Raw genomic sequence first — 26,414 nt, 5'->3', positions numbered from 1 at the left:
TTTAAACTTTTAGTGACAAATAATTATTTCAAAATATTATTATTATTTATATACAGGGTGGTCTGAACTGTATTCCGGAAACTTCGGCAGCATATTCTGCAGATAAAAATAAGTAAAAAAGTTCTTATAAATTTATGTCCCAAAATGCTTAGTTTCGGAGATATACAGAGATACAGATGGTTTTTTCGGTACTTTTAGTACTGACTAATTTTTGTTCAATGGTGGTGCAGTTCATTAAGCAAGGGATGGTTTTTCAAAGTAAAATTGATAAATAATTGAGATTTTTAATGGAAATATGAACTTATTAAGTAATCAGTCATGAGAAAACTAACATGAACACAAGTAAAGAAAAAAGTATAGGTAACTTAAATTTCACATCAAACAACATAAACCATCTTAGCTGAATTTGAGACAAAAGCCCTAAAATATTAAATTAACAATGCAAATATCTATTAAAACATAACATAATAAATATTATAAGAACTTCAAAAGAGAAAAGAAGCATGAACAATAAAAAATAGCATTGTTATTTATTTAGAAGAGTTTGATTTCGACCGCTAGAAGGTATCAAAGGATCTTAACAAAAAAATAATTTTTTATTATTGTTACCGAGGTCCGGTTCTGTGATGGCCAAAAAGATCTGAACCCTAATTGGTAGTATTAATTAGATTTTCCAGAACCGTACTAAAATATTTTCGTTCAACGATTGTGGAGTTCGTCAATTAGCAAGCAAGGGATGGTTCTCAAAAGTAAAACCGATAAAAAATTGAGTTTCAAATGAAAATAATATCAAATTATAAAGTCATGAGAAAGTAAACATGAACACAAGCGAAAAAAAAAAAGAAAACACATAGGTAGCTTAAAAATTACATCAAACATCAACCAACCTCGAAAGAGCCGGGAATTCCCGGTACTTTCGTTGCCGGGATTTCCCGGTTCTGATCCCTACTAGAGATGTATATTTTTCAAATTTACTTCGATACCACAATTAATTCTATTTTTTGAATCATGAAGCATCATCTAACCCAAATAAAACTAGACACCGGACTAACACCTAACGGGCCTTAACCCTAACAGCATCCACGACGTATACATGATCGAGGGTTTAAGCGCCCACGCCAAGCGTCCGCCAGCCCTTCGCTAGGGGAAGCAGGCGCAACACCGACCGTCCCGGCTAGGGGACGAGGTGGTAAAAGCGGACGCGGCGCGAGCTTAAAGGAAAACGTAAATTACGGCCGACCATATAACATTGACTGAATATTTATCAGCGTAGATATTATGTTTCATCTGCAATATTAATTATGATTCGGGCGCCGTTGTTGTCTGAGAATGGGCAAATGTTTGCCGGCAGGACTAGGGCCCACGATACCGTCTATTGATCACGCATAAATTTGCTAAATTGAATGCGATTGGGGGGAATGAGGGGGGTTTTTGATAAAGATACGTAATTTTGAGGCGATACAATGGCCAATAGAGATATTGAAACGATGTACTCTTGAATTTCCTGGTCTACAGTTTGTTGAAAGTTAACAGAATTTTAACCGAAAGTTAACAAAATGTTTGATAGCCTCTTTTGGCACAGCACAAACATAGCCTCTTTTGGCACAACACAAATTGTCAATTTTACAAAAAAGATAACACCAAAAGGCCTAAAACCACCAGTGCTAGGCGAAACGGAGATTTCATTTGCCAAAGAAACAAAGTATCTTGGGATATTTTTTGATCAAAGGCTTACATAGAATACTCACATAGCGAAAGCAACACAGAGGGCTGCCATCTCTTTAGGTAGGTGCAGAAGGATGTGTGGAAAAAACTGGGGACTTAACCCTAAAATGACTCTATGGCTATACACAAGGGTAGTAGACCCATGATAACCTACGGGTCGGTGGCGTGGTGGACAAAGACATCGCAAGTGGGTGCGGTAAGGCTGTTAAGTTCCACACAAAGGCTTGCGTGTCTGTGTGTAACTGGGGCCATAAAAACCACTCCTACAAATGCGATGGAAGTCTTGTTGAACTTACCACCACTACATATTTTCATACAAGGCGAAGCCAGATCTGTCATGCACAGGTTAATTCACGGTCAGCAGCACATAAGCCAAACGCATAGTGCTGCAAACCAGAAGCTAATCGAAGAGCTAAAAGCAGACAAAGTATTGGGATTACCAATTGATGCAACAGCTACTAGGTATAGCTTCAACAACAAATTTAATATAACCATACCAGGAAGGGAAGACTGGAGTAAAGGTGTACCCATTCAAGCTGAGGCAACCTGGTATACAGACGGCTCAAAAACGTCAGAAGGCGTAGGAGCTGGAATAGTAGGGCCGAAACAAGGGAGATCCTTCCACGTAAGCCTATCCAAGGATGTCAAATTTTCCAGGCAGAAATAACGGCAATCCACTATTGTGTAGAAGAAGTAATAAGGCAACAAAGAACAAATCGTTATGTGGCCATCTTCAGAGACAGCCAAGCGGCGCTAAAGGCACTCAGCTCCGCGGAGGTCAATTCTAGACTAGTGTGGGACTGTGTGCGTGCTCTGAATACTTTGGGCGAACGTAGCACTGTTACGTTGGCCTGGGTGCCAGGGCACGAGGGTCAGGAAGGGTAACGAAAAGGCAGATGAAAGGGCCAAGCAAGGCTCATCAATGCCATTCATAGGCCCAGAACCCTTCTGCGGCGTTGCAAAGGCGGTCACGAGAATGACCACGGAACGATGGGTGGCCAACAAATCTCTAGAATGGTGGAGAAATTCACCAGGGCAGAGACAGGCGAAAAGGTTCATTGTAGAACATTCGCCAAAATTCACGGTAGACTTGATAAGCAAGGACAGAAAGACAGTCAAAGCGGTAGTAGGTCTACTAACAGGGCATTGTAAGCTAAATAGGCATCTAAAGCTGATGGGATTGACAGACGAATCTATGTGTAGGTTCTGCCAATCTGAAGAAGAAACGTCAGAACACATTTTATGTCGGTGTGACAGCCTGGCAAATGTGCGGTTCCCGGTAATAGGCAATGATAGGCCATTGCCAAGGAGCTACATGGAGGGTTCAGTCTCCAAGTTGCTAAACTTTGTGAAAAGGATAGGACTGGGGAATGTAATCTAAGGATCAGAAGAGGACCACAATAGATCTGAGAAGGTCGCAGTGGATCAGGCCGAAAGCCACCTCTAAGAATCTAATCTAATCTCTAGCCTCTTTTAGATTTCACCTATTTTCAACTTACTGGTGTACAGGGTGTTTCATAAAATATGACCATTGAGTAATCACGATTTTTGGCAACCGGATTGACTGTGGGGTGTAGACGTTCCATAAGGAGGGGTTCCTCGAATCTCAAAATCCAAGAGGGTGAAAACGCCTCTCAAATATTACAATATTTGTTATTTAAAAAACGGTTAGTCTTTCGAAAAAACGCAAAATTTTATATTGTTTTTTTTGGTTCATATTTTGATTTTTTTTTAAAAAAATCATACAAGGTGTTCCAAAAAGTTGAGTAATTTATTAACCACGATTCTGCTTAAACTGCTTGACGTAAAAAGCTTATTTTTGGCAAACGGATTTGTCGAAAGTCAAATTCTAACGAGATGAAACTACGCCTCAAATATTACCAAGTTATGTAATAATATCGCCATATTTTTATTCAGTTTGTGTGTTAATGAAAATTCTTTTTTTCACAAAAAAAAAATTTGCTTTATCATCACCATTATACAAATGATTAATTCGACGCGAACTAAGTCGCGGGTTCACGCTAGTGTGCCTATACATTGATAGATAAAGCCAAGCCGACATTTTTCTTTTTTACTATCAAAACTAGATAAATTTTTGTGGACCCTCAAGTTTATTTTCTTCTTTTTAGAGCATTTCAATAAAAGCTTGTTTAAATTATTTTTTTATTTGCTTTATTTCTTTCGGTGTATCTTAACCCGGTATACGAATACGACTATCCCAAATAGGATATTTAAATTCATCAAAAGATAATGAACTTACCCGACCGAATAAAAGAAAACAGAAAACAACCGTTGTTTCGTTATCTAAATATTCGCTCTCTACAACATTATAAGCGGCAATATCTTATTCTGCGAGATGGATGTTTTCACACATAGCTGACCAAGTGTACGCACTAATACACATATTGTTTTATACTCGTGTCTTTGTGTGAGTGAACGAACGTATACTACGTATATGTAAATCTTCAGCCTGGCCGTTTTACTGCTTTATTGCTTCTTTTAAATACCTTTTATGTGGTAATGTATGTAGAAAAGACTTCCGCTTTGGAAGAGCGGACTGGACGTGCAAACGGCGATGATATACCTTTGTTTTCGGATAACGGCAAATTTATTAATATATCTTTTGTGTTTTTTTTTTCGTTTAGTTTATTTCCCCGTTCTTTTCTACAATTTTCGAGAAAAACAGGACCTACTATTCGATCAGACAGACCGGAATCTTTTAGGCTGAATATGCCAGTGGTCGGGAAGTTTAGAAAAAGCTGAGTTTAAGTTGTTGATTAAATTTTAATTATTGGTGGCATGGAAATTAAATTTTATGAATTTAGATAGTGTGGTTATTGGGCTTCACGTTAAATTTAACAGTTTTTTTCGTAAATTTCAATGATTTTCATTATTTTTTTTAAGTGATAAAAGTGCTGTTTTGTTAGTAGTCGGACAGTGCTTGCCAGTATCCGGCTGGGTAGTTACCATAAGTCGGACACTTTGTGATTGATTTTTAAAAGACTTTTTTTTCAAGAGATAACTAGATAAAATCATTAGACATGTTTCTGAGCATCTGAAATGGAATTATAAGGATATCGTTAGATATTGAAACTTTTTTTTATTTTCAAGATCGGATATTTTACAATATGTTTGTTTACATAAGAAAAATTCGATAAGGTTGTTTTTTCCATTCAAAAATTGTAAACAATCCATCCATTTACTTTTAGAGCATAGCAATTTTCAGCAATCGTGTAATTTTTTTATTGATAAAGATTTTCACATACTGTCTACAAAGAAAATACTGCAGAAATATTAACAAAGCTCTTGAAAAAACTACAATCTATTATTTCTAATAGATTTCGAGATATCGATTTTTGAATTCAGAGTTCTAATAGCGCGACCACTATCGAACACCCACTCAATTCCACTTATTTTTACCAAAAATGCAATCGTTTCTAGCTTGCACTTAAAAAAAATTAAGCTATAGGGAAAATTACAACGACTCGTTAATAAATAAACAAATTAAGTATCACGAGACGTAATTAAATCGTGAAGCTGAACGCATTACGTACACCTTTCACTAGAACTTTAAGTATTGACAGAGGTATTGATTGGGTCGACCGGTCAACTGCGACAAATCTGCTATATCCCCTTCAAAGTCTCTTAGCGATGTGCACAGTTTCTCGGTTTATTTCATACGTTTGGCAACGTGTTTACTGTCCTCTCTTTGTTCAGTACATTATAAACGCATTGTACTCTTCTAACATACGGAAATCTCGACCCAAGACTAACCTTTGCGAGCCCTTAGTATGTATAATTGTAAAGCAGATTTAATCTTGAACATTATATATACCGTTTATTGTTGTATATCTATATGAAAAAATAATATTAAACGATACCAACGCGGTTCATAAAACCATGCTTCCATTAGTAAACAGCGTTTTCAATTTTTCTTCTCCTAAATACAATTTTTTCAACTGTATTAAGTAACACCTCTTTTTTTATTCGAAATCCGCAAACGGGTAAGTTTTTGATCCAGGTAACAACTTTTTTCAATTTCTCTGGTTAAAACAAGTTCTCATTCCATTCGGTTACAAACATCGCTTATTTGTCTTTAATACTGTATGTTTTACGCGATTTTTGCCCTCTTCTCGGACAGTTTGGAGTGTTTTTTCTAATGCATCTTTATTGTATTAATGGAAACTACCTTTTACTAAAAAAGACAAAAGGAATTATTTTTCTACTGGACTTAAAAAGTATCCTTTTTGTTATTTGAACTAGAAGTTTAGACTATTCTCCATACACGTAAAGTTATAAGTAAGTACTTCATAAATTAGATACAAAATAGTTAACTTACCTTACAAAATATATCTCACCTCCATCTTATACAGGCCAAAATTAGGAAGCACAAGGGTGATGAACATTTAGGCAAAGAAAATGTTATAGAATAAAGCGGAAGAATTGGCAGAATTAGGTTTTTAATTATTTGAAGCAATACTAAGCCACATTTTTAACTTATTTCCCGATAAATACGTTTTATCCGACCACTGGTTGATGTCCGACTATTGGCATATTCACCCTACCAACGTTTTTTATTACTGGCCTGCAAAAAATAAATTTTTCTCGAGTCCTGCTACCATTTCTGCTAGCCGTAAGAGCGATCAACTTACATTATGTCCTGCAGTTTGGTTTTGTTTCTCCATCTTAACGTGAGTTTTTTTTTTTTGTAAAAAATCGATGCTTGGACTTTTTGAGACATTTGTTCTGTGTTTCAAATGGATAATTTTTGAATATTAAATGTGTTAAATAAAAGGATCCGTAACAATAGGTTGTTATTGATGGAATTCTTCGTGGCTGATTCGAGCTTAGAGTTATAAACAATATACCAAACAAACGTGAATATACATCTGAGTATGTTGTAGCTACCAGAAATCGAGTTATGCGCGTATATATTCCGTTAATTTATATGAAACTGCGATAATTATGCGCCATAACATGCCTGTTGTGTGTATTTTGTATTAATTAGCCATCGCGAGGGGGGTATAACCATGGAGGGGCGAGGGGATGGTTGCTTCTGCTAATACCTGGATGGTATTGTAACGTCGGAATAGCTTTAATATGGTCCTTCAAAGGTACAGCATCGTCAAAAAAAGTATTGTTCGGAAATAGTCTTAAGTCGAGAATGAAATTAGTATGTATTATCTAATGTCAAAGTGTAAAGTACATACTGCAGATCAAAATGTCTGTAGGAATTTGGAATCAACAACCGTTTCAAATAAAATATAAAACAACACATTTTCTGACAACGATTATAGATTCTCGGGAATGAAGATATAGTCTCTATATCAGAGGAACCTAGTTCTGCACTATTCTGCAAATGATATGTATTCGAACAGCGAATTTTTGTCACTTATACATAAATTTAAAATAAATCCCTGCGTTTAGCGGCCTAATGGATTCACACGAATTTACTTCAAAAATCGGTCCAACATTTAAATTGATGAATAGATATTTTTATATAGTTTCATAACATTTACAATTATTTTTCGATTTATTATCTGTTATATCTGTTATAGAAATATTTTTTCTAGTTTTCCACATTTTTATAACTTTTACAGCTATTTTTTTATTTATTATAAAGTTTCAATAAAATTATTTTTTTATTTAAATCACATGATTATAATTAAAAAAATCACTTGATTTAAATCATGCCCACCCTGGTATTTTGGACCGTATTATTTTGCGTTGAAAATTAAAAAAAATGTTTTTTTGTTTAAATTTTGAGAACCATTGAATTTTTTCTGTCTTCATTCACTATTAAAGATAAAAATCCTTCAGGTCCCAGAAATATCATCGTTATATCACCGCACATATTATAACGTTGTTAAAAAACGCGCTCTCCGCTTAAAAGTGTAATTGCATATTAATATCCAACGAAATGATAATAGTCGTACTCGGACATACATGCCCATATTATTTAATATGACAAATGGCAAGAAAAAAGCCGAACCGGACCCTTTGATGTCTTTGCCCGCGTATAATTCCGGTCCATTTCCCAGGGAAATACGATTAAAAGGCGAACGTAGGTCGTAGCCGGGAAAATAAACCGAATTTTCTTGTTTGCGACCGGCCGGACAAAGTCCGAATCGTTTCTCAATTTTTCAACTCGCCTTTTTCAACTCCAAAATTCGTTCTTTGAACGGACAATAACTTTGCTGTTTGCCTGGGGGAGTCCGAAAATAGGGAACAATAAATAACTTGTCCAAATTTGTCCTTTAATTTGAAATATGGTACATGAAGTTTGTTAAAAATAATATTTTAAACAGTAAAATTATTATAAATACGATCGAAATAAAAACGGCGCCAGAGACGGCGGAGGAATGATAATCGATGATAATTTTGGCGAGGTCAAGCCGTAGACGTCATTTTCTCGGTCTGTATTCCAAGCAGTTTAAGCAGAATCGTGGTTAAGAAATTACCCAACTTTTTGGAACACCCTGTATGATTTTTTAAAAAAATTCAAAATATGTAAAAAAACCAAATAAATTATGCTTGTCCAAGCGTTTTCCCGAAAGACTAACCCTTTTTTAAATAACAAATATTGTAATATTTGAGGGGTGTTTTCACCCTCTTGGAATTTGAGGTTCGAGAAACCCCTCCTTATTGAACCTCTACACCCTAAAGTCAATCCGTTTTGCAAAAATCAGCTTTTTAGGTCAAGCGCTTTAAGCAGGATCGTGATTAATCAATGACCAGATTTTTCGAAACACCCTGTATACATTTTTAAAAAAATCTTAAAATATGTAAAAAACAAAATAAAATATACGTGTTTAAGCGTTTTTTCGGAAACTTGACCGTTTTTTTAAATAAAAAATATTGTAATATTTGAGGGGTGGTTTCACCCTCTTGGAACTGGAATTTCGAAAAATCCCTTCTTATCGAACCTCTACACCCTAGAACCAACCTCTATGCCAAAATTGAGCTTCTTACGTTGAGTGGTTTGAGCAGGATCGTGATTAATCAGTATGTCAGCACTTAAGGATTTTATAAATTAGTATAGATTCAGTAAAATGACAGACAGGTAGTTTAAAATTAATGTAAAAATATTTTTTTAGAAATAGATTTGTGACTGGATTTTTTTTAATTTTGTTAAGTTAAATAACCCTGTTATTTTCAATTTACTTTAAATAGTAGAAAATTCTAGATCTAGCACCCCTTAAGATACGTGTACTTTTTTAAGAGACACCCTATATACTGGAAGGGGTAAAAACTGAAATTTAACTTTAAAAAGCTAGCCACGATTGCCCTGGCCTTTTGTGACCGAAGTCCAGCATCAAAACAAACGCTGACCGCTTTACTGAAGCCAATTTTCGAACCCTGCATGTTCTCGGACTCAAAAATGTACTTGAGGCCGCTTGCTTAAATCGAATTTTGAGGACTGCGGACACAGAGCGAAATTGCATATTTTCGCGTATACATATTTTGAATTTTTATTTTAAACCAATATCGTATTGGTTTAAATTTGGAGACGTTCTTGCCGGAATCTAATTTTTATTTGATATTTTATAAAGTCGTGTCTATACATAAAGATTTGCCTCTCAGTTTTAGCCGGGCAGGCAAAACGTATGGAGTACTTATGGAAGAAACTCAATCATATTCAAATCTAGAATACCACTCTATCTAAAGAAGAAAACATTCGACCAATGTGTCAGTTGCGGCTAGTGACCCGTGGGACTGGGTAGGCTATAAAATTTGCATAATATCCTAACCCATTTTGTAAAATTATGCTATCTCTGGGTTAAAAACATAGTTCAAGAATATTTAGCACAAAATTAAAGCAAAAATAACAGAATTCAACGTAATGACATAATGTACAATAATGTATATGCTGGGAATAACCTAGAAAGACCGTAAAAGAATACAGTGGATATGACAAAACAAAAAAATGAAAAGTGTATATACAGGGTGTCCCAGAAATAAGTGCAAGTATTTTAAGGGGTGGCAGATCTCGATAAAAGAAACATATTTTCTCTTTATCGTTTTTCAAATAAGTCCAAAATAACGGAGTGATTTTACTTTGAAAATTTCCAAATAAATTGAAAAGGAAAGCCCTGTTCAGGAAAGTACTGTTCATTAAAATGTTGTATCCTATGTTATAGGGCTTGTTTCTCTCTACAATTTTCTGTCTCACAATGTACCGTTTGTGTCCAGAAAGAGTTCATAGTTTCATAGTTGTCGATTTTCGAAAGAAATCAGTACATGCATATTATTTCATATATTTTTCATTTTATTGATTTTGTGGAAAGCACTGTTCATTAAAATGTTGTATCCTATGTTATAGGGCTTGTTTCTCTCTACCATTTTCCGCCTAACAATGTACCGTTTGTGTCCAGGAAGAGTTCATAGTTTCATAGTTGTCGATTTTCGAAAGAAATCAGTACGTGCATATTATTTCGTATATTTTTCATTTTATTGATTTTATGGAAAGCACTGTTCATTAAAATGTTGTATCCTATGTTATAGGGCTTGTTTCTCTCTACCATTTTCCGTCTAACAATGTACCGTTTGTGTCCAGGAAGAGTTCATAGTTTCATAGTTGTCGATTTTCGAAAGAAATCAGTACATGCATATTATTTCGTATATTTTTCATTTTATTGATTTTATGAAAAGCACTGTTCATTAAAATGTTGTATCCTATGTTATGGGGCTTGTTTCTCTCTACAATTTTCTGTCTCACAATGTACCGTTTGTGTCCAAGAAGAGTTCATAGTTTCATAGTTAGATATTTTGCTAAAATTTTGAGCATTGCATCTTTTCTGGATTTTCTTTCCTGTACATTTAATCTAATACCTATGTTGCCATATTATCAAAAAATTATGTTTTTTAACTAAAAACTAAAAAAAAATTCAAAAAATTTTTCAAAAAATTTCTAATTTAAAATTTTTTTTTCGCGAAATAAAACCTCATTAAAATACTTGCACTTATTTCTGGGACACCCTAAGTCTATTTTAATTGTAGCAATTAAAACAACACCCTCTATGAACCAAACCGAACCTGAATTCGCGTATATGATCGATACTGTCGGTTATAAATCAAAGCAAGAAGCCGAGCCCTTCGTATCGAAGTTGTGGCACGACATTCAATCATATTTCAAAAAATATTATTCGCCCATTATTCTAATTATAGCCCCCGACCAGATAGGGATGGTTTTTAATAAGATAGGGCAGACGCCTAGGGCTTCGATGGACGGCTCCATTTGTTCCATCGCGAAAAAATTACTTTTTTTTGTAATTCTGTTTTTATCTTTGTATGGGATTGGATTGATATTAATACATTTCTGTTTGATTTCCTGGTGATTTTTACAGGGGAGAGTCATTTGTTAATCCTAATCGTTTTGTAATATAATAAAAGAATATTTAAAAAAAAATTATTTGAAAAACTAAATTTTCCGGAATATAAAATAATTTTTCTTCGTTTTTTTTAAATGGAACACCCTCTACATTATTTTTTCAATAGATGGGGAATTCGAAAATGAATATTTTTTATATTTCGAGTATTTTAAAACCTTTAAGGGTTTCGCAGATAATCGCGGTTTTATCGATACTAATATATAAAATCCTTAAGTGACTGACTCACTGATTAATCACGATCCTGCTCAAACTACTCAACGTAAGATGCTCAGTTTTGGCATACAGGTTGATTCTAGATGTGATGTGGTGTAGAGGTTCGATAAGAAGGGATTATTCGAAATTCCACTTCCAAGGGGGTGAAAACACCCCTCAAATATTACAATATTTGTTATTTAAAAAACGGTTATTCTTTCGGGAAAACGCTTGGACACGCATAATTTATTTTGTTTTTTACATATTTTGAAACTTTTTAAAAAATCATACAGGGATGTTCCAAAAAGTTGGGTAATGGATGATGAAAAAATGATTCTGCTCAAACTGCTTGACGTTATATAATTATATCGCCATACCTATTGTTTTTTCTCATGCTGACATAAATGTGAGAAAATTTTATCACATTAGTTTGTATGTTAATGGAAATTCTTGCTTTGTTTTATCATCATCGTTACAAATGATTAATTCGACGCGAACGAAGTCGCGGGTAAACGCTAGTATTTCATATGGCATTTTCCACTGTAAGTTTTTAACAAAGATTTTTCTCTCATATTTTACCGTTGGAAGAGCCATATGAAATAATACTGCGTGCAGTATCTGCGAAACCATTAAAAATTTTGAAATTCTTTAAATACAAAAAAAAATAATTTTTTAATTCTCCATCTATTAAAAAAATAGACAGGGTGTTCGTAAAACACACGTAAAAAACAACATTCCCAAGTTTTTTATTCTAGGAGCTACAGAGGCTCGACGCACTATTGCCGGACCCTGTATATATTTTAATCCCAGAAGCTTCCCCAAACATTACCATTGTCCCTTATTAAATAAATTTCGACCCGGAAGCTTACTATGGTGTTCTCCGACCGGAATAATCGATTTATAGGCCTGCATTCCGGCCTATCCCCCTCCCTCAGCACTCGTAGAATTTACAGCGCGGTCTAGGACAACGAAAGAAATCCGCATAACAGGGCCCGCTCCTCTCTCTAGCTAGCGCAAACACACACAGAGATATATAGAGACTATATACATACACACATAGACATACGTACATAGACGTGTATGCACCGCGGCGGCCATATATCTGTTTCCATTTGAATATCGGTCCGAATATTTTGAATTAATTAGCAATTTGAAATTATTAGTGCGCGCCCCCTATCGCACACAGTCGCCATAATTTTGTGCCGGTTCGATATTAGAATTTGGCAGACGGTTATTGTGTGTAATATTGTAATGCGGGGGTATAAGGGAAGGGTTCGTGATTATATCTTCGGTCTGTGTTTGTATATGTAATTTCTGGTGGAATTACCGGTAATAAACGAAATCTCTAATCCATATATTATTCTCATTAAAAGATATATCGTTGTTTTTAAGTGGTAGATAGTCATGAATTAAAATAACTTCTTGGACTGACGATATTTTCTATAATTTTGAAAATTTTATTTTGAAAGTTCGGTCAGATGTGATCAATGACTACTGACCATTAGATTTTCAAGACTTACGATCGAGCAAAGACTTTCTTTAATTTAAGTATGAAAATGTTCATATTGTCACAGGACATCTCTTCAATGAACACATCAGTAGATGCATATTATTTCGTATATTTTTTATTTTATTGATTTTATGAAGAGCACTGTTCATTAAAATGTTGTATCATATGTTATAGGGCTTGCTTCTCTCTACAATTTCCTGTCTCACAATCTACCGTTTGTGTCCGGGAAGGGTTCATAGTTTCATAGTTGTCGATTTTCGAAAGAAATCAGTACATGTATATTATTTCGTATATTTTTCATTTTATTGATTTTATGGAAAGCACTGTTCATTAAAACGTTGTATCCTATGTTACAGGGCTTGTTTCTCTCTACAATTTTTCTGTCTCACAATGTACCGTTTGTGTCCAGGAAGAGTTCATAGTTTCATAGTTGTCGATTTTCGAAAAAAATCAGTACATGTTTATTATTTCGTATATTTTCATTTTATTGATTTTATGGAAAGCACTGTTTATTAAAATGTTGTATCCTATGTTATAGGGCTTGTTTCTCTCTACAATTTCCTGTCTTACAATGTACCGTTTGTGTCGGAGAACGGTTCATAGTTTCATAGTTGTCGATTTTCGAAAGAAATCAGTACATGTATATTATTTAGTATATTTTTTATTTTGTTGATTTTATGGAAAGGACTGTTCATTAAAATGTTGTATCCTATGTTACAGGGCTTGTTTCTCTCTACAATTTCCTGTCTCACAATGTGCCGTTTGTGTCGGGGAAGGGATCATAGTTTCATAGTTGTCGATTTTCGAAAAAAATCAGTGCATGTATATTATTTCGTATATTTTTCATTTTATTGATTTTATGAAAAGCACTGTTCATTAAAATATTTTATCCTATGTTATAGGGCTTGTTTCTCTCTACAATTTCCTGTCTCACAATGTACCGTTTTTGTCCGGGTAGGGTTCATAGTTTCATAGTTGTCGATTTTCGAAAGAAATCAGTACATGTATATTATTTCGTATATTTTTTATTTTATTGATTTTTTCATTTTATTGATTTAATTTTTTTTTGACTCTTAAGGAACAAATATATAAAAGAATATTTTATATCGTTATTAATCTATCATTATTTTCTTCTAATTCCAAAAAAATACCTTATTAAATGCTGCACCTAAAAAAAGTTTCAATAAATCGCAAACGAATCAATTAAGGCACGAATAATCGTTATCGATTGGGCAATAGTAATTCGCCCCAATCAGTATTTAAGAGTCGACTATTGACCCAAATAAGGAAATAAGGCCGCAGTTATAGTATATATTTGCATAAAGATGTTGTTGATCGAAGCTAAGAAATTGATCGTTACATTAAATGGGGAAAGACCAAACAGCCAATAATTATTTTTCAATGGTCTCGGGTAATTCTTTCAGTTAAGTTCCATTTTTTGTTGATACATGGTTAAAACGAACAAATATTTTATTTTTAAGCGTTTATAGGATAGTCAATAATATTTAATATCATTTCGATATTTTATATCATACATTGATTCGATCCTATGTTGCTATCTGTTTATATACTCATTATAAATAATTCAAGTACACATATTCATTATTTACTGTAGTTTTCCTGTATATTTTTTTAAAATAATAAGGAGGAGTTTTGTCGAATATCAATCATTTTTCTGTGTGTTTAAAATAAAATTAAAATCTAATCGTTTATTTTACGTGTATTTGTATAGCTTGTCGATTATAAATATATGGAAAACAATGCCATTAGCGTTTCCTGCATTTTGTCGTCTCTGTCTAAAATCACCATTATTTGACTCCCTAGTGACAGGAGACATTGACAATCTCAGACGATGTTTGAATTCATTTATGAATACGTATTTTTTATACAACTGAAACTTTTTGCTTTTCAACCTATTTGTTAGTTGATTGATATAAATTTCGATGTATTCATAAATTCAGTTCACAACAGTTGATCTCTAAGGGAACAGAAAAAAAAGTATACAATAATATAGAGAGATATGGCAAAGTCCAATACTGGTCGCAATTCTGCTATTAGCGCTGACGTCATTTTGACATTTGCGTTGTTTATGGCAACACAAAATAGCGTTGATTAATTTTGACGATTATGCCGACATTTTTAAAAATTTAGCCTTAACCTAGTTTTCCGATTTTGTCAATCAAAAGAGCATCTATATTCATAATTTATTTTTATTTTTATAAAAAAATAGCTATTAAATATATCAGGAGTTTTAATTAGTGTCTAAAAGAAAGTGTGTCTAAAAAGAGTACAATAATTTAACCTAATAAAGAGTTATCTATCACAAACGCTTATTATGACACTTTAACTGTCATAGATGTCAAAATAACGCCTTCGTTAATACCGCATATCGTTGCCATATCTTTCTTATTCGCTTCATTATCCCTACTTTGATATTCTCTAAACTGTAGTGGAATGTAGATTGATCCATTACAGTATATGCGAAAAAAAAATCATTTTGTTTTAAGTCACCTTTAAAACATTTTAAAAAATTGGCGCTGGGAGGCACATATAGTCGCTCACACTAAAATATGTTAATAAAAAGTTGGTAGGCAGTTCTTTTAGTTTCAAAGTAAAGGAATTTTTCCAATTTTTTTTTATCTCAAAAACTGCGATTTTGAGTGATTTTGATGTTATTACAAATTTTGTTGCAAATATTATTCCTAATCTTAAAAATTGAAAACCGCGTTTCGCTAGCTACTGTAATTTTGGAGTTACGATTTTTTATAATTTTTAACCCCCTCCCATACCCCCTTACCAACAAGCCACCCCCACCAAAAACTAATGGCCAGATTCTCGGGTTTGTCGCACAACGTTCTCGCCACAGTATTTTTGTGCCAAATTTGGTTAAAATCGGTTTAGCGGTTTTTGAGTTATCGTCAGACGGACTATTTCAATAAGAGACTGAGAATGACAATTAATGATAATTTTGGCGAGGTCAATCCCTAGATATCATTGACTAAATATTGATATAAAATTTGTCAATAATTAACACTAACTATAGAGAGATTAAAGAAGGATAGAACGTCTTTACAACTCTTCTGTTATAAGTGTCGCTTTAAATTAGAAAGTGCGTATCATACGACAAATAGTTATGATACGGATGCCATAAGGTATTGTATATAAATATATATATATCAAAAATATACGCTATTTTTGTATATATTTGTATTTTTTATAGAAGCACTTAAAAAACCTACTTTACCTTTCCTTGATAGGTAAATAAATGAATTGCCATTTTTTTTGAACAGTGTTTTTTAAAAAATAGCATTTTTTTTTCTTGGAGAAAAAGGAGAAAAAAGGAAGAAATTGTAATAATGACATCGAATATAAAAACAATTGTATCATTAAAATAAAATAGTATACTGATAAACACCAGAGAAAACTCAAAGATTTTCCTTGATTTAAGAATCTATTACGTTGTACTGTAAGGATCGCTCTCAGGGTTTGTGGCCGAAAGAAATATATATTATATTTCAGAAATCTGCCTAAAGCTTAGCCCGATCCTGTCGTGTTAAGCCACACCCAAAATTCGAAACACACGTGCTTTGATTAAGGCTGGATTAAGGTTTGCATAGCTTCAGCATTTGTCATAAAATAGCGGGCAATTTGTTACAAAACAATATAAATTATATATCACTGTAATCACAAAACTTCAATATATTTCCGTATTGCAACGGAATTTTAAATTATGTCTTTATTTTCGAGAAAATGTAGTCCAAAGATAAGGAATATCTTGTTGATGTTTGACCAGGGTTCGGAAAACTACATGTTACTTTTAAAAACTACATAAACTACATTACATGTAGTTCATGTAGTTTATGTAGAGGGTGTAGTTTATGTAACATATGTATGTAACTTTCAAATGTTAAAGGTATGAGGTGAGGTTATAATAAGTTAAAGCTTTAGAAAACACATAATGTATTTAAGAAAACAGAAGAAATATGGCTTTAAATATAACCATTTACATCATATTATTTAGACTCTTCATATAAAGCAAAATTATTCATAATATCAATAGGTAGTTTATTAACGTAGTTTTCATGTAGTTAACGAACGGGAAAAACGTAGTTTTTGAAGAAAAACTACACGTAGTTAATCAGGTAAATTACGTCTTAATTAACTACTTCCGAACCCTGTGTTTGACCATCAAAATCTTAAAAATAAAGAAGTTGTCTAAAAATGTGCTACAATACGGATATAAACTTACGTGCATAGAAATCGGCCCGCTGTGAACTTTTGGTTTTAACTGTGTCTTTTCGAATCTATTTATCATGGCAAGTAAAAAATATGAGCTGTTTCAAAGACAATTTAACATGGTTTAATATGAGCATAAATTTATTCAGGGTACTTATCGTTTATATGCGTACCAACGGGTAACCAAATAAAAGGTATTTGTGTTGTGGTGACAATAAGAATAACAAACTTGTCAAATATTGCAATTACTACCTTTGTAATCGAAATTTTCACATTGTTCTTTTATTCTTTGATTAGTTGTGTTTCATTGTTTGATTAGTGTTTAATTTAATGCATACATCACCGGAAAAAGCCGCCCAAGTAATCGCTTTAATCGAAAATGGACTTAAATAGAGAGCTGTAGCTCGGCAACTCCATATGACAAGCGGAGCGGTTTGAAGAGTGTGTGAACGATATGAGGGACTCGATCCTTTCGTAGTCGACCTGGAACTGGTAGAAAGAGATATACAACGGATCGTGATGACCGCTTTATTGTGTCAACAATGTTAAGAAATCGGCGTCTTAATGCTATTCAGGTGCAACAACAGCTCCGTGAAACACGAGGAGTGACTATTAGTCAGTGAACAGTAAGACGAAGATTGAAGGAAAGTAACATGACCCCCAAAGCACCCGTAATTGGTCCAAAACTTACCCCAGCTCATCGTCAAGCACGCCTGCGTTTTGCACTGGAACATCTGAATTGGACACTAGAACAATGGGAATCTGTTTTATTCTCAGATGAGACCAGGATATGCCTCTATGGTAGCGACCAAAGAAGAAAAGTGTACCGGCGATCAGGTGAGCGATTCGCAGAATGCTGCATTGAGGAGCGGATTGCTTATGGAGGTGGTTCCTGCATGATCTGGGATGCAATTTCTATGACTGCGCGAACCGACCCAATTTTCATCCGTTGGGGCGATCGTCGGCACGGGAGAGCAGGTTTAACTGATGCTAGGTATATTGAGGAGATTTTAGCAGTTCATGTGGTACCTTACGTCGACTACATTGGAAACGAATTCACTTTTATGCATGACAATGCGAAGGCACACACATCAAGAATCGTACACGATTACATTTCAGAAGTCGGATTTCGGGTTGTGGAATGGCCAGCATGCAGTCCAGACTTAAACCCGATAGAACATTTATGGGATGAGCTAAAACGAAGAATTCGTACTAGACGAAGAGCCCCAACTTCTATCCCAGAGCAGAAACAATATCAAATTTGATCGAATCTATGCCAAATCGTATGAGAGATGTTGTTAGAGCAAGAGGGGGTCATACCCATTATTGAAAATTTAGTTTAGTTAATTGTCCATAAATAAATAAATAATAACATACCTCTTAATAATAAAGAAACGATATTTTGTTTCATGCATTAATTTAATAATTTTAATTCAAAGAAACCAAAATACAAATTAATATCTCTAAACTCTTTTCAAAGAATATGAAGTTGTCTTTCAAACAGCATGTATTTTTTCTTAATCTGACAAATAGATTCTAAAAAATATATAGTTAACTTTAAAATTTTGCCTTGGGCCGATTTCTATGCACGCAAGTGTAGTATAATACTTTATTTTTAATTTTCTTCTTCATTTGTGTAAAAATACCTAGCCAGTTTAACATAAATCGTTAAATTCCGAATGATTATTTTGCTACTTTTTCGGACTAGTGAAATGGACTCTTAAATACATAGTATTTTCTAAACAAAATAAATCACAAATTGACTAACTAACAAAATTGTTATTTAGCAAAGAATCGCAAGTTTCTCCGGGCGGCGCAAATAAACCACGTTCGGGGTCAATTAAAGGGTGAGCCCTTTGGCGCTTTCCACTCCGAGCCAGCGCCCTATTTTTTATTTTTCCGCCGTCTCGCCGCGACCCAAGCCGAAGCTTTCCAAATTAAAATATACATCACTTAGCGGAACGCGCGGCCACGGCCAGTTTTGCCAGCGTTTCGCGATATTAAAAGGAATAAATCCGATTTTGGGACCCGGGGTGTGTTATTGTGGCTCAGAGAGAGGGGAGAGGAGGAGGGTATACGGCCAATATGAAATTTTCGCTATAAATTGTTTCTATTCTTGTTCTGTTTTTGTGTTGGGTGTCGTTATTACAGTTTCTTTCTCCTTTTTTTTCTAAAAAAATATAAACGCCTGTTTTATTTTTTAACACATCTGTGACAAAAATAAAATTGTTATAAATTGTTAGTATCAATATTAGACGTGTCTTTATTGCTGTTATAATTATAATGACTTGGCAGTTGGCAGATATTTTTTCAGTGTCTGTTTAGAAAAGAAATGCAACACTCTTATTATCCTAAAGGATAATAACATAAACATTTCATATATTTTTTCCATAGCAACTATATCTATCAAAAATAGTAGATAAAATAGTACTTTAACCGCAAGGGCAGATTAAATGATATTAACAGCGAGGATAGGTTAAAAACTTTATTTCTTCTCGCACGTTTTTTAATTGCTTCGATTTTTGAAAATTTTTGTATTCCTTTTCATAAGTTATTCGGGATTTAAATGGAAGTAGTTTGGATATGGCGTTTGTCGCCTCAGCCTGAATATCTGTTGGTAATTTAATTATTTCGTTTTGAGCCATTTTTGGCTCCAATTCAATCAGCAATCGACACGAAAGAGAATTAAAAAATATTGACTCAAAACTGACAACTAAAGAGACAGCTTTATTTATTTGTCAAATAACATTGAAACCAACGCCAACCCAGCATAATATTTTTTCTACTCGTAATAACTTCCTTGAAATAATGATTTCTGAATATTTTTTAAAACGTAACTCGCTATGGAAAGAAATATTGTTTTATACACGACGATAAAATTGCATTACCGTCTCCTGAAATTAATTCACTCGCGGTTTCATCGCTCGTGAATTAATCTTTTCGGTTGACTATAAAATACCATTTTATCGTCTTGTATAAAAAAATAACTATTATAGATATATTAATTAATATAATTTCTTTATTTTTAAGGTGATCTAAGACGAGACGGGTGTTTGGATACAGGGTGGCTCGAAGAACCAGCTCTCGGAAATTGGAGGCGCGCACGCGCACTTTCATGGTATTCATTGACCGATGGTGAGTGCACAGTACCTATTTAACAATGTATTTGCTTTTATTTTTGGTTCTCCCATAACTTTTTCGGTTCGAGTTATATTTTGTAGGATTTTTTTTATGAAGATGTGGCAAAATGTGTCGTAGTGCGTATAACAGATGTTCAGAGTCATCTAAAGTCTAATACACGCTTATCCTAAACCGTATCAATTCTTATGCAATCCCACCGTTGTTTTTAATAAAGTGTGCATCGTAGGCCAACAAATTATGATTCGGACGCTATAAGGTATTCTATATAAATATATATATATCAAAAATATATGCTATTTTTATTCTTTAGGTTCTTTTTTTGTTATTAAAAATAAGTTTGTAATAAAATAATATTTGTTTGACGAAAAATTTCATTTTTCAATATATTATCTTGAATCATCAAGCATTTCTTTTATAATAAATTCAAACAAGAATTTTGAACAAATAAGTAATTTCTTCTACAACATAATAGAGAAAAAGCAAGACCGCAAGAGTTACGCTTGCTTGGTCTTGCGGAAGTCTTGAACTGGTCGGTCTTGGTCTTAATCTTGCAGATCAACAAAATAAAAAAGATATTCTTGTAAACACCACTGCGTTGATTTAACTGAGGCCAATTTATTAGTGTTTTTTACTAGTAAAACGAATTTGCCTAACTTGCAAAAATGCTTAAAGTTTCAGGGGGTATATCTTCTCCCGTGGTCAGAGGCAAGTTTTTTTGTCAGTTTTTCTTCTAGTAGCGAAAAACCATGATTTTTTTTAAGAATCGAACCCGCCACAAGCTTACAAGCATTATTTGCGTTTTATTTATTATTATATCAAATGAATAGCATGTATTTATGTCCGTATTAATTATTTCAAAATAAATTTAGTAAAAACTAAAGTAATGTATAATGAACTAGTAGACAGAAAAAACGTTCTAATAAATAACAGAACACTGGAAATAGTAGAAGAATGTATATATTTGAGGCAACTAATACACAGCTCGAGATCTCTACTAACAGAAACCAACAGACGAATTAAGTTAGCATGGAGTACTTATGGAAGAAACTCAATCATATTCAAAATTTAGAATGCTACTTTATCTAAAGAAGGAAACATTCAACCAATGTGTACTACCAGTCATGACCAATGCATGCAAAACCTGGACACTTAAAAGTTGATTCTCGCTATACCTTCCGTTTCCATTCCATACCCATTCCATATCCATTACATATCCATTACATATCTATTCCATATCCATTCCATATCCATTCCATATCCATTCCATATCCATTCCATATCCATTCCATATCCATTCCATATCCATTCCATATCCATTCCATATCCATTCCATATCCATTCCATATCTATTCCATATCCATTCCATATCCATTCCATATCCATTCCATATCCATTCCATATCCATTCCATATCCATTCCATATCCATTCCATATCCATTCCATATCCATTCCATATCCATTCCATATCCATTCCATATCCATTCCATATCCATTCCATATCCATTCCATATCCATTCCATATCCATTCCATATCCATTCCATATCCATTCCATATCCATTCCATATCCATTCCATATCCATTCCATATCCATTCCATATCCATTCCATATCCATTCCATATCCATTCCATATCCATTCCATATCCATTCCATATTCATTCCATATCCATTCCATATCCATTCCATATCCATTCCATATCCATTCCATATCCATTCCATATCCATTCCATATCCATTCCATATCCATTCCATATCCATTCCATATCCATTCCATCTCCATTCCATCTCCATTCCATCTCCATTCCATATCCATTACATATCCATTCCATATCTATTCCATATCTATTCCATATCCATTCCATATCCATTCCATATCTATTCCATATCTATTCCATATCCATTCCATATCCATTCCATATCCATTCCATATTCATTCCATATTCATTCCATATCCATTCCATATCCATTCCATATCCATTCCATATCCATTCCATATCCATTCCATATCCATTCCATATCCATTCCATATCCATTCCATATCCATTCCATATCCATTCCATATTCATTCCATATCCATTCCATATCCATTCCATATCCATTCATATCCATTCCATATTCGTTTCGTATTTTTATTGTATTGACGCTATACGTAAGCTTCCGTTCCGTATCAGTTTCATACGTTTTATTGTATAATTATTATATCATTACGAAAGTTTTACTTTAAAAATTTGTATCTTTTGAAAAATGTAATATATTTAATTAAGAGGTGAAAGAATAAATAAATATTAGCAAAATGTTAACAGAGCTAGTACAAATGTAAGAACTTGACAACGCTGTTTCCGATACGCTTCAGTCCATCCGCCAAAAAAATGTATGGAAGGAAAGGACATGGAACGGAAGGGAAACGGAACGGATAGTGTGCATTGTCCTATTCATTTTCATAATATAATATTTTATGTAAATGGAAAGGAAACGGAAGGGAGCTGATATGGAAGGTATAGTGAGAATCAACCTTAAAACGGACACTATAAGGAAACTGTAGGTCGCACGACGCTCAATGGAACGAAATATGCTGGAAATAACCAAGAAAGACCGTAACAGAATAGAGTGGATACGGCAAAAGACACAGGTAATAGATGTCATCCACAGAATCAAATCCCTCAAGTGACAATGAGCAGGACACCTTGCAAGAATGACGGACAACAGATGGACCACAACAATTACAGCATGTACGTACGAAGAATTAAGAGACCTAGAAAAAGACAAAATCTTAGAGGGAACCATGATATTAGGAAATTAGCAGTGATAACTTGAGCTCGCATAGCCAAAAATAGACAACAATGGGCCCAACTACAAAGATAGTATCTAAATATGTGACGGAGGCTACATCATAATTGGAAATACAAAAGTCAAAGCAATAAGATTTTAAGTCTCGGTCTCAACGGAAATCTTGAGACCCAGACTTAGGAAAGATTCTTATTGCTGTGGCTTTTGTATTTATAAATCATGTCTCTTTGGGATTGATGGGCGCCTTTTTTAAATAATTTGAAATGATTGAATAAGATGAAAATGATGATGATGATTTATTTCCGATAATAAATAGTAACTTTCATAAACGACACTTAAAAAAAAGCTTTACAAAACTCCTATTACATCATGCCTGGAAAGCTGTAGCCATAGCCAGCCACTGTATATTGTGCAATATGATTTATTGTTGTTCGGCCCGCGTGCATTTCCAAAATGCGATAGAACGTTAGTAAAAGAAAATAAAAAAGAACGCAGCATACACACACACAACCCATACATACAAATATATGTATGTATATGTATACGCGCCTGCACTTTCATATCGATGCGAAAAAAATGTTATTTTGATTCGTTTTCCCGAAGCGCGGAGCTACGTAGGGGAAGAGGGGGTAAAACCCGCCAAAACGGGGGCGAGAGGGGTACAGAGGACCTGAAAAAATCATACGAAAAGGAACAAACTAGTGACGGAAGGGTAAGCGGGGACAAACGACACGCAAGGGAGACCAGGGCTGGATATGTAGTAAATTAACTATTTGTTACATACCTACCATGTGGTGCATCGGAACACGGGATATATAAATATTATCTCCCTAGATGATTTTATGCAAAAATTGTATTAAACTTTGTTGAAGAGGCGTTAAAGTAGAACTTTCGTCTAGAATTTCGTTTTATTTGGAATAGGCATATCTAAAAGTTCTTTGCAAAAATCTACCTTGACGAATGACTAAAAATTTATAATACGGCCCAGAGAAAGCTACAAAAATACCAGCAAAAATAAATAAAAAAGTTCGTATAAATGTGTGTATGTCCTAAAATGTTTAGTTTCAGAGATAGAGGGTGTCAAAGTTTCATTTTTATTTCGATTTTTTCTAAATAATTTCTGATGTAACGTCAATATTTAGATGAAAATTGGTGACTGGGAGTTTTTTGACATGAAAAATTTGATTTTGATGTCAATATGACTCTTACTAGTAGAGGGCGCCACCTACATGTGTTTTAACTGTTTTGAAGCGTATTAACTTTTTGTCCGTTCCTGTATAAAACTACCGAGCGAAAAAATACACATCTCTGGGACTTTTTACGTAAAAAATGTCTCTTTATAAAAATGGCTACGAGCAACCGTTCTTAAGATATTTAGAATGGAAATAGTCAATACATGTCATTATTGACGAAAAATGAACACGTTGAGTAGATAGTTATTTCACTGAAATAATAAATTTGGGAAATTTTTATTTTTTTAAATTAATCATAATTTTTTCTGAAAAAAAATGATGACAAAACAGTTTCTGTTGAACTCTTGGCACAAAAACATTTCAAATTTAAGATTTTTGTCTAATAACTATTTAGTCAGCATGTTTAATTCATACCATTTTCATGTCAATGATGACAGGTATTGATAATTTCCATTCCAAATATCTCGAAAACCATTACTCGTAGCGATTTTTACCAAGAGACTCTTTTCACGTAAAAAACGTCGTAAATGTATATTTTTTTACTCAGTAGTTTTATACAAGTACGCACGAAAAGTTATAACTCTTCAAAGCAGTTAAAAAATATGCAACTGCCTAATTTTCATCCAAATATTGTTGTTACTTCATGAATTATTTGGAAAAAATCGAAATTAAAATGAAACTTCTACACCCTGTATCTCCGAAAGTAAACATTTTAGGACATACATTTATAAGTTTCCGGAATACAGTTCGGACCACCCTGTAATAATAGTTTTATATTCTAAAAAATAAAAACAAAGCTTTTTTGGGTAATGTTTGGTTTTGTTACTTTTATTCTCTTATCTACGGTTACTTTTCATTTTTTTTTAGAATTATGAGTCATTAGCGCCACTGTGATCATTTGGTGAACCCTTAAGCTACACGCACACTGGTGCGATCACGGCCGCGATCACGATCACGATCAGGGCAGCGATCATTCTAGCACACACACACATCAACGCGTTCACGTTCACCGCCGTACCTATATGTAGTGCACCATCTTGTAGGTATACATAGGTAGAAATTAAAAATGTGAATTATGTATACCGAAAAGAAAACATTCTTAAATACTTACCTACAATATTTAAACTTAAACAATAAAAATGTATACATATGTACTATCCAATCCAATTGCAACTCCAATTTTGTCTCAAACTTTTTATTTTTAATCTTATTATTTTTGTAACTTGGTTCGGATAAATCATATAGAATTTTGTGTATTTTACAGCCTTAATTAGCTGCTCTGTTAACTTCATTTCTAAATTACAACAAGGGAAAACACACAAAATAACGGAAAATTCCTATCAGTTGGGTCGCGATCACGTGATTAAACTCGACAAGTTTAATCTGATCGCCACCGCAGAATAGAACGCCGCCATGTCAGGCGGCTTCATCTCCAAAATCCGATCGCGCCAATGTGAAACGGCTCATATGTATTCTTCAGCAACTTTTGGCCGCGGCTGCATGGAAATCGTGATCGCGGCCGTGATCGCACCAGTGTGCGTGTAGCTTTATTCTTCCCATTTTTGACCACTCTTTTAAATAAAGTCTCTTAAGGAGAAATATTCCTTATCTCTACACTCCATAGTCGTATTATAAATTTTACTACTTTGCATAATCTTGGGGGGGGGGGGATAATGATATTACTACATCAATCTACACAAATCCACGATTGTGACACTTAACCCATCCCTGATCAGAGCGAGAAGCGGGACAAACACTCACACACACAGGCGGGCGACTCTAAAAAATCCTAATAAAAAAATGGTCTCGCGGTCGCGTACATACGCGCCCCGTGACGTCACGGGGTGGGGTTAGGTTTGTCCGCCCCCCCCTGTCTCCTCCTAGTCGTTTTTTGTCAAGTCGATGCAGCGGCTCTGTGATGCATTTTACAAAAGTTATTGGATGTTGCTAAATGTTTTATGGAATATGCACGCCGGTATCGGTGGTGATAGAGGGGGGGAATAACGAATAAAAGTAGGCGGATTTGGGAGGGGAAAGGGGGAGTGAAAAAAAGAAACAGACTCGTCGGTCCGTCCGTCGTTGCGTTAATCAATAGGGATGCGATCGAGGGATGCTTTTTTCTATTCTTTGGTTTGCTCGCGCCCCCGTGTATAGGCGATCGCAGCGATTCGCGCGTGTTTTCTCTGTTTAATGGCATTTTACCATGGAGATACGCATAATTCGTTGAACGAGGGAAAGT

At 34.2% G+C, this 26,414-nt stretch overlaps 1 protein-coding gene across 6 annotated transcripts in view; it reads left to right on the top strand.

Moving 5' to 3' along the window:
• The window catches only part of LOC115890223 (protein bric-a-brac 1-like), a 506,239-nt gene that overhangs the window by 66,194 nt on the left and 413,631 nt on the right, over nt 1–26,414 (top strand). For all 6 annotated transcript variants that reach the window (XM_030910400.1, XM_030910399.1, XM_030910403.1 and 3 more), the window contains one exon: nt 20,086–20,190. In XM_030910400.1, the coding sequence (XP_030766260.1) occupies nt 20,188–20,190 (3 nt within the window). In that variant the 5' untranslated portion in view covers nt 20,086–20,187. The remainder of the gene's footprint in view (nt 1–20,085; nt 20,191–26,414) is intronic.

This window comes from Sitophilus oryzae, unplaced genomic scaffold (assembly GCF_002938485.1).
Source record: "Sitophilus oryzae breed Bouriz unplaced genomic scaffold, Soryzae_2.0 scaffold_85_pilon_pilon, whole genome shotgun sequence".
Classification (NCBI taxonomy): domain Eukaryota; kingdom Metazoa; phylum Arthropoda; class Insecta; order Coleoptera; family Curculionidae; genus Sitophilus; species Sitophilus oryzae.
Note: the sequence above shows the minus strand (reverse complement) of the source record. Positions and strands in the feature narration are given on the sequence as shown.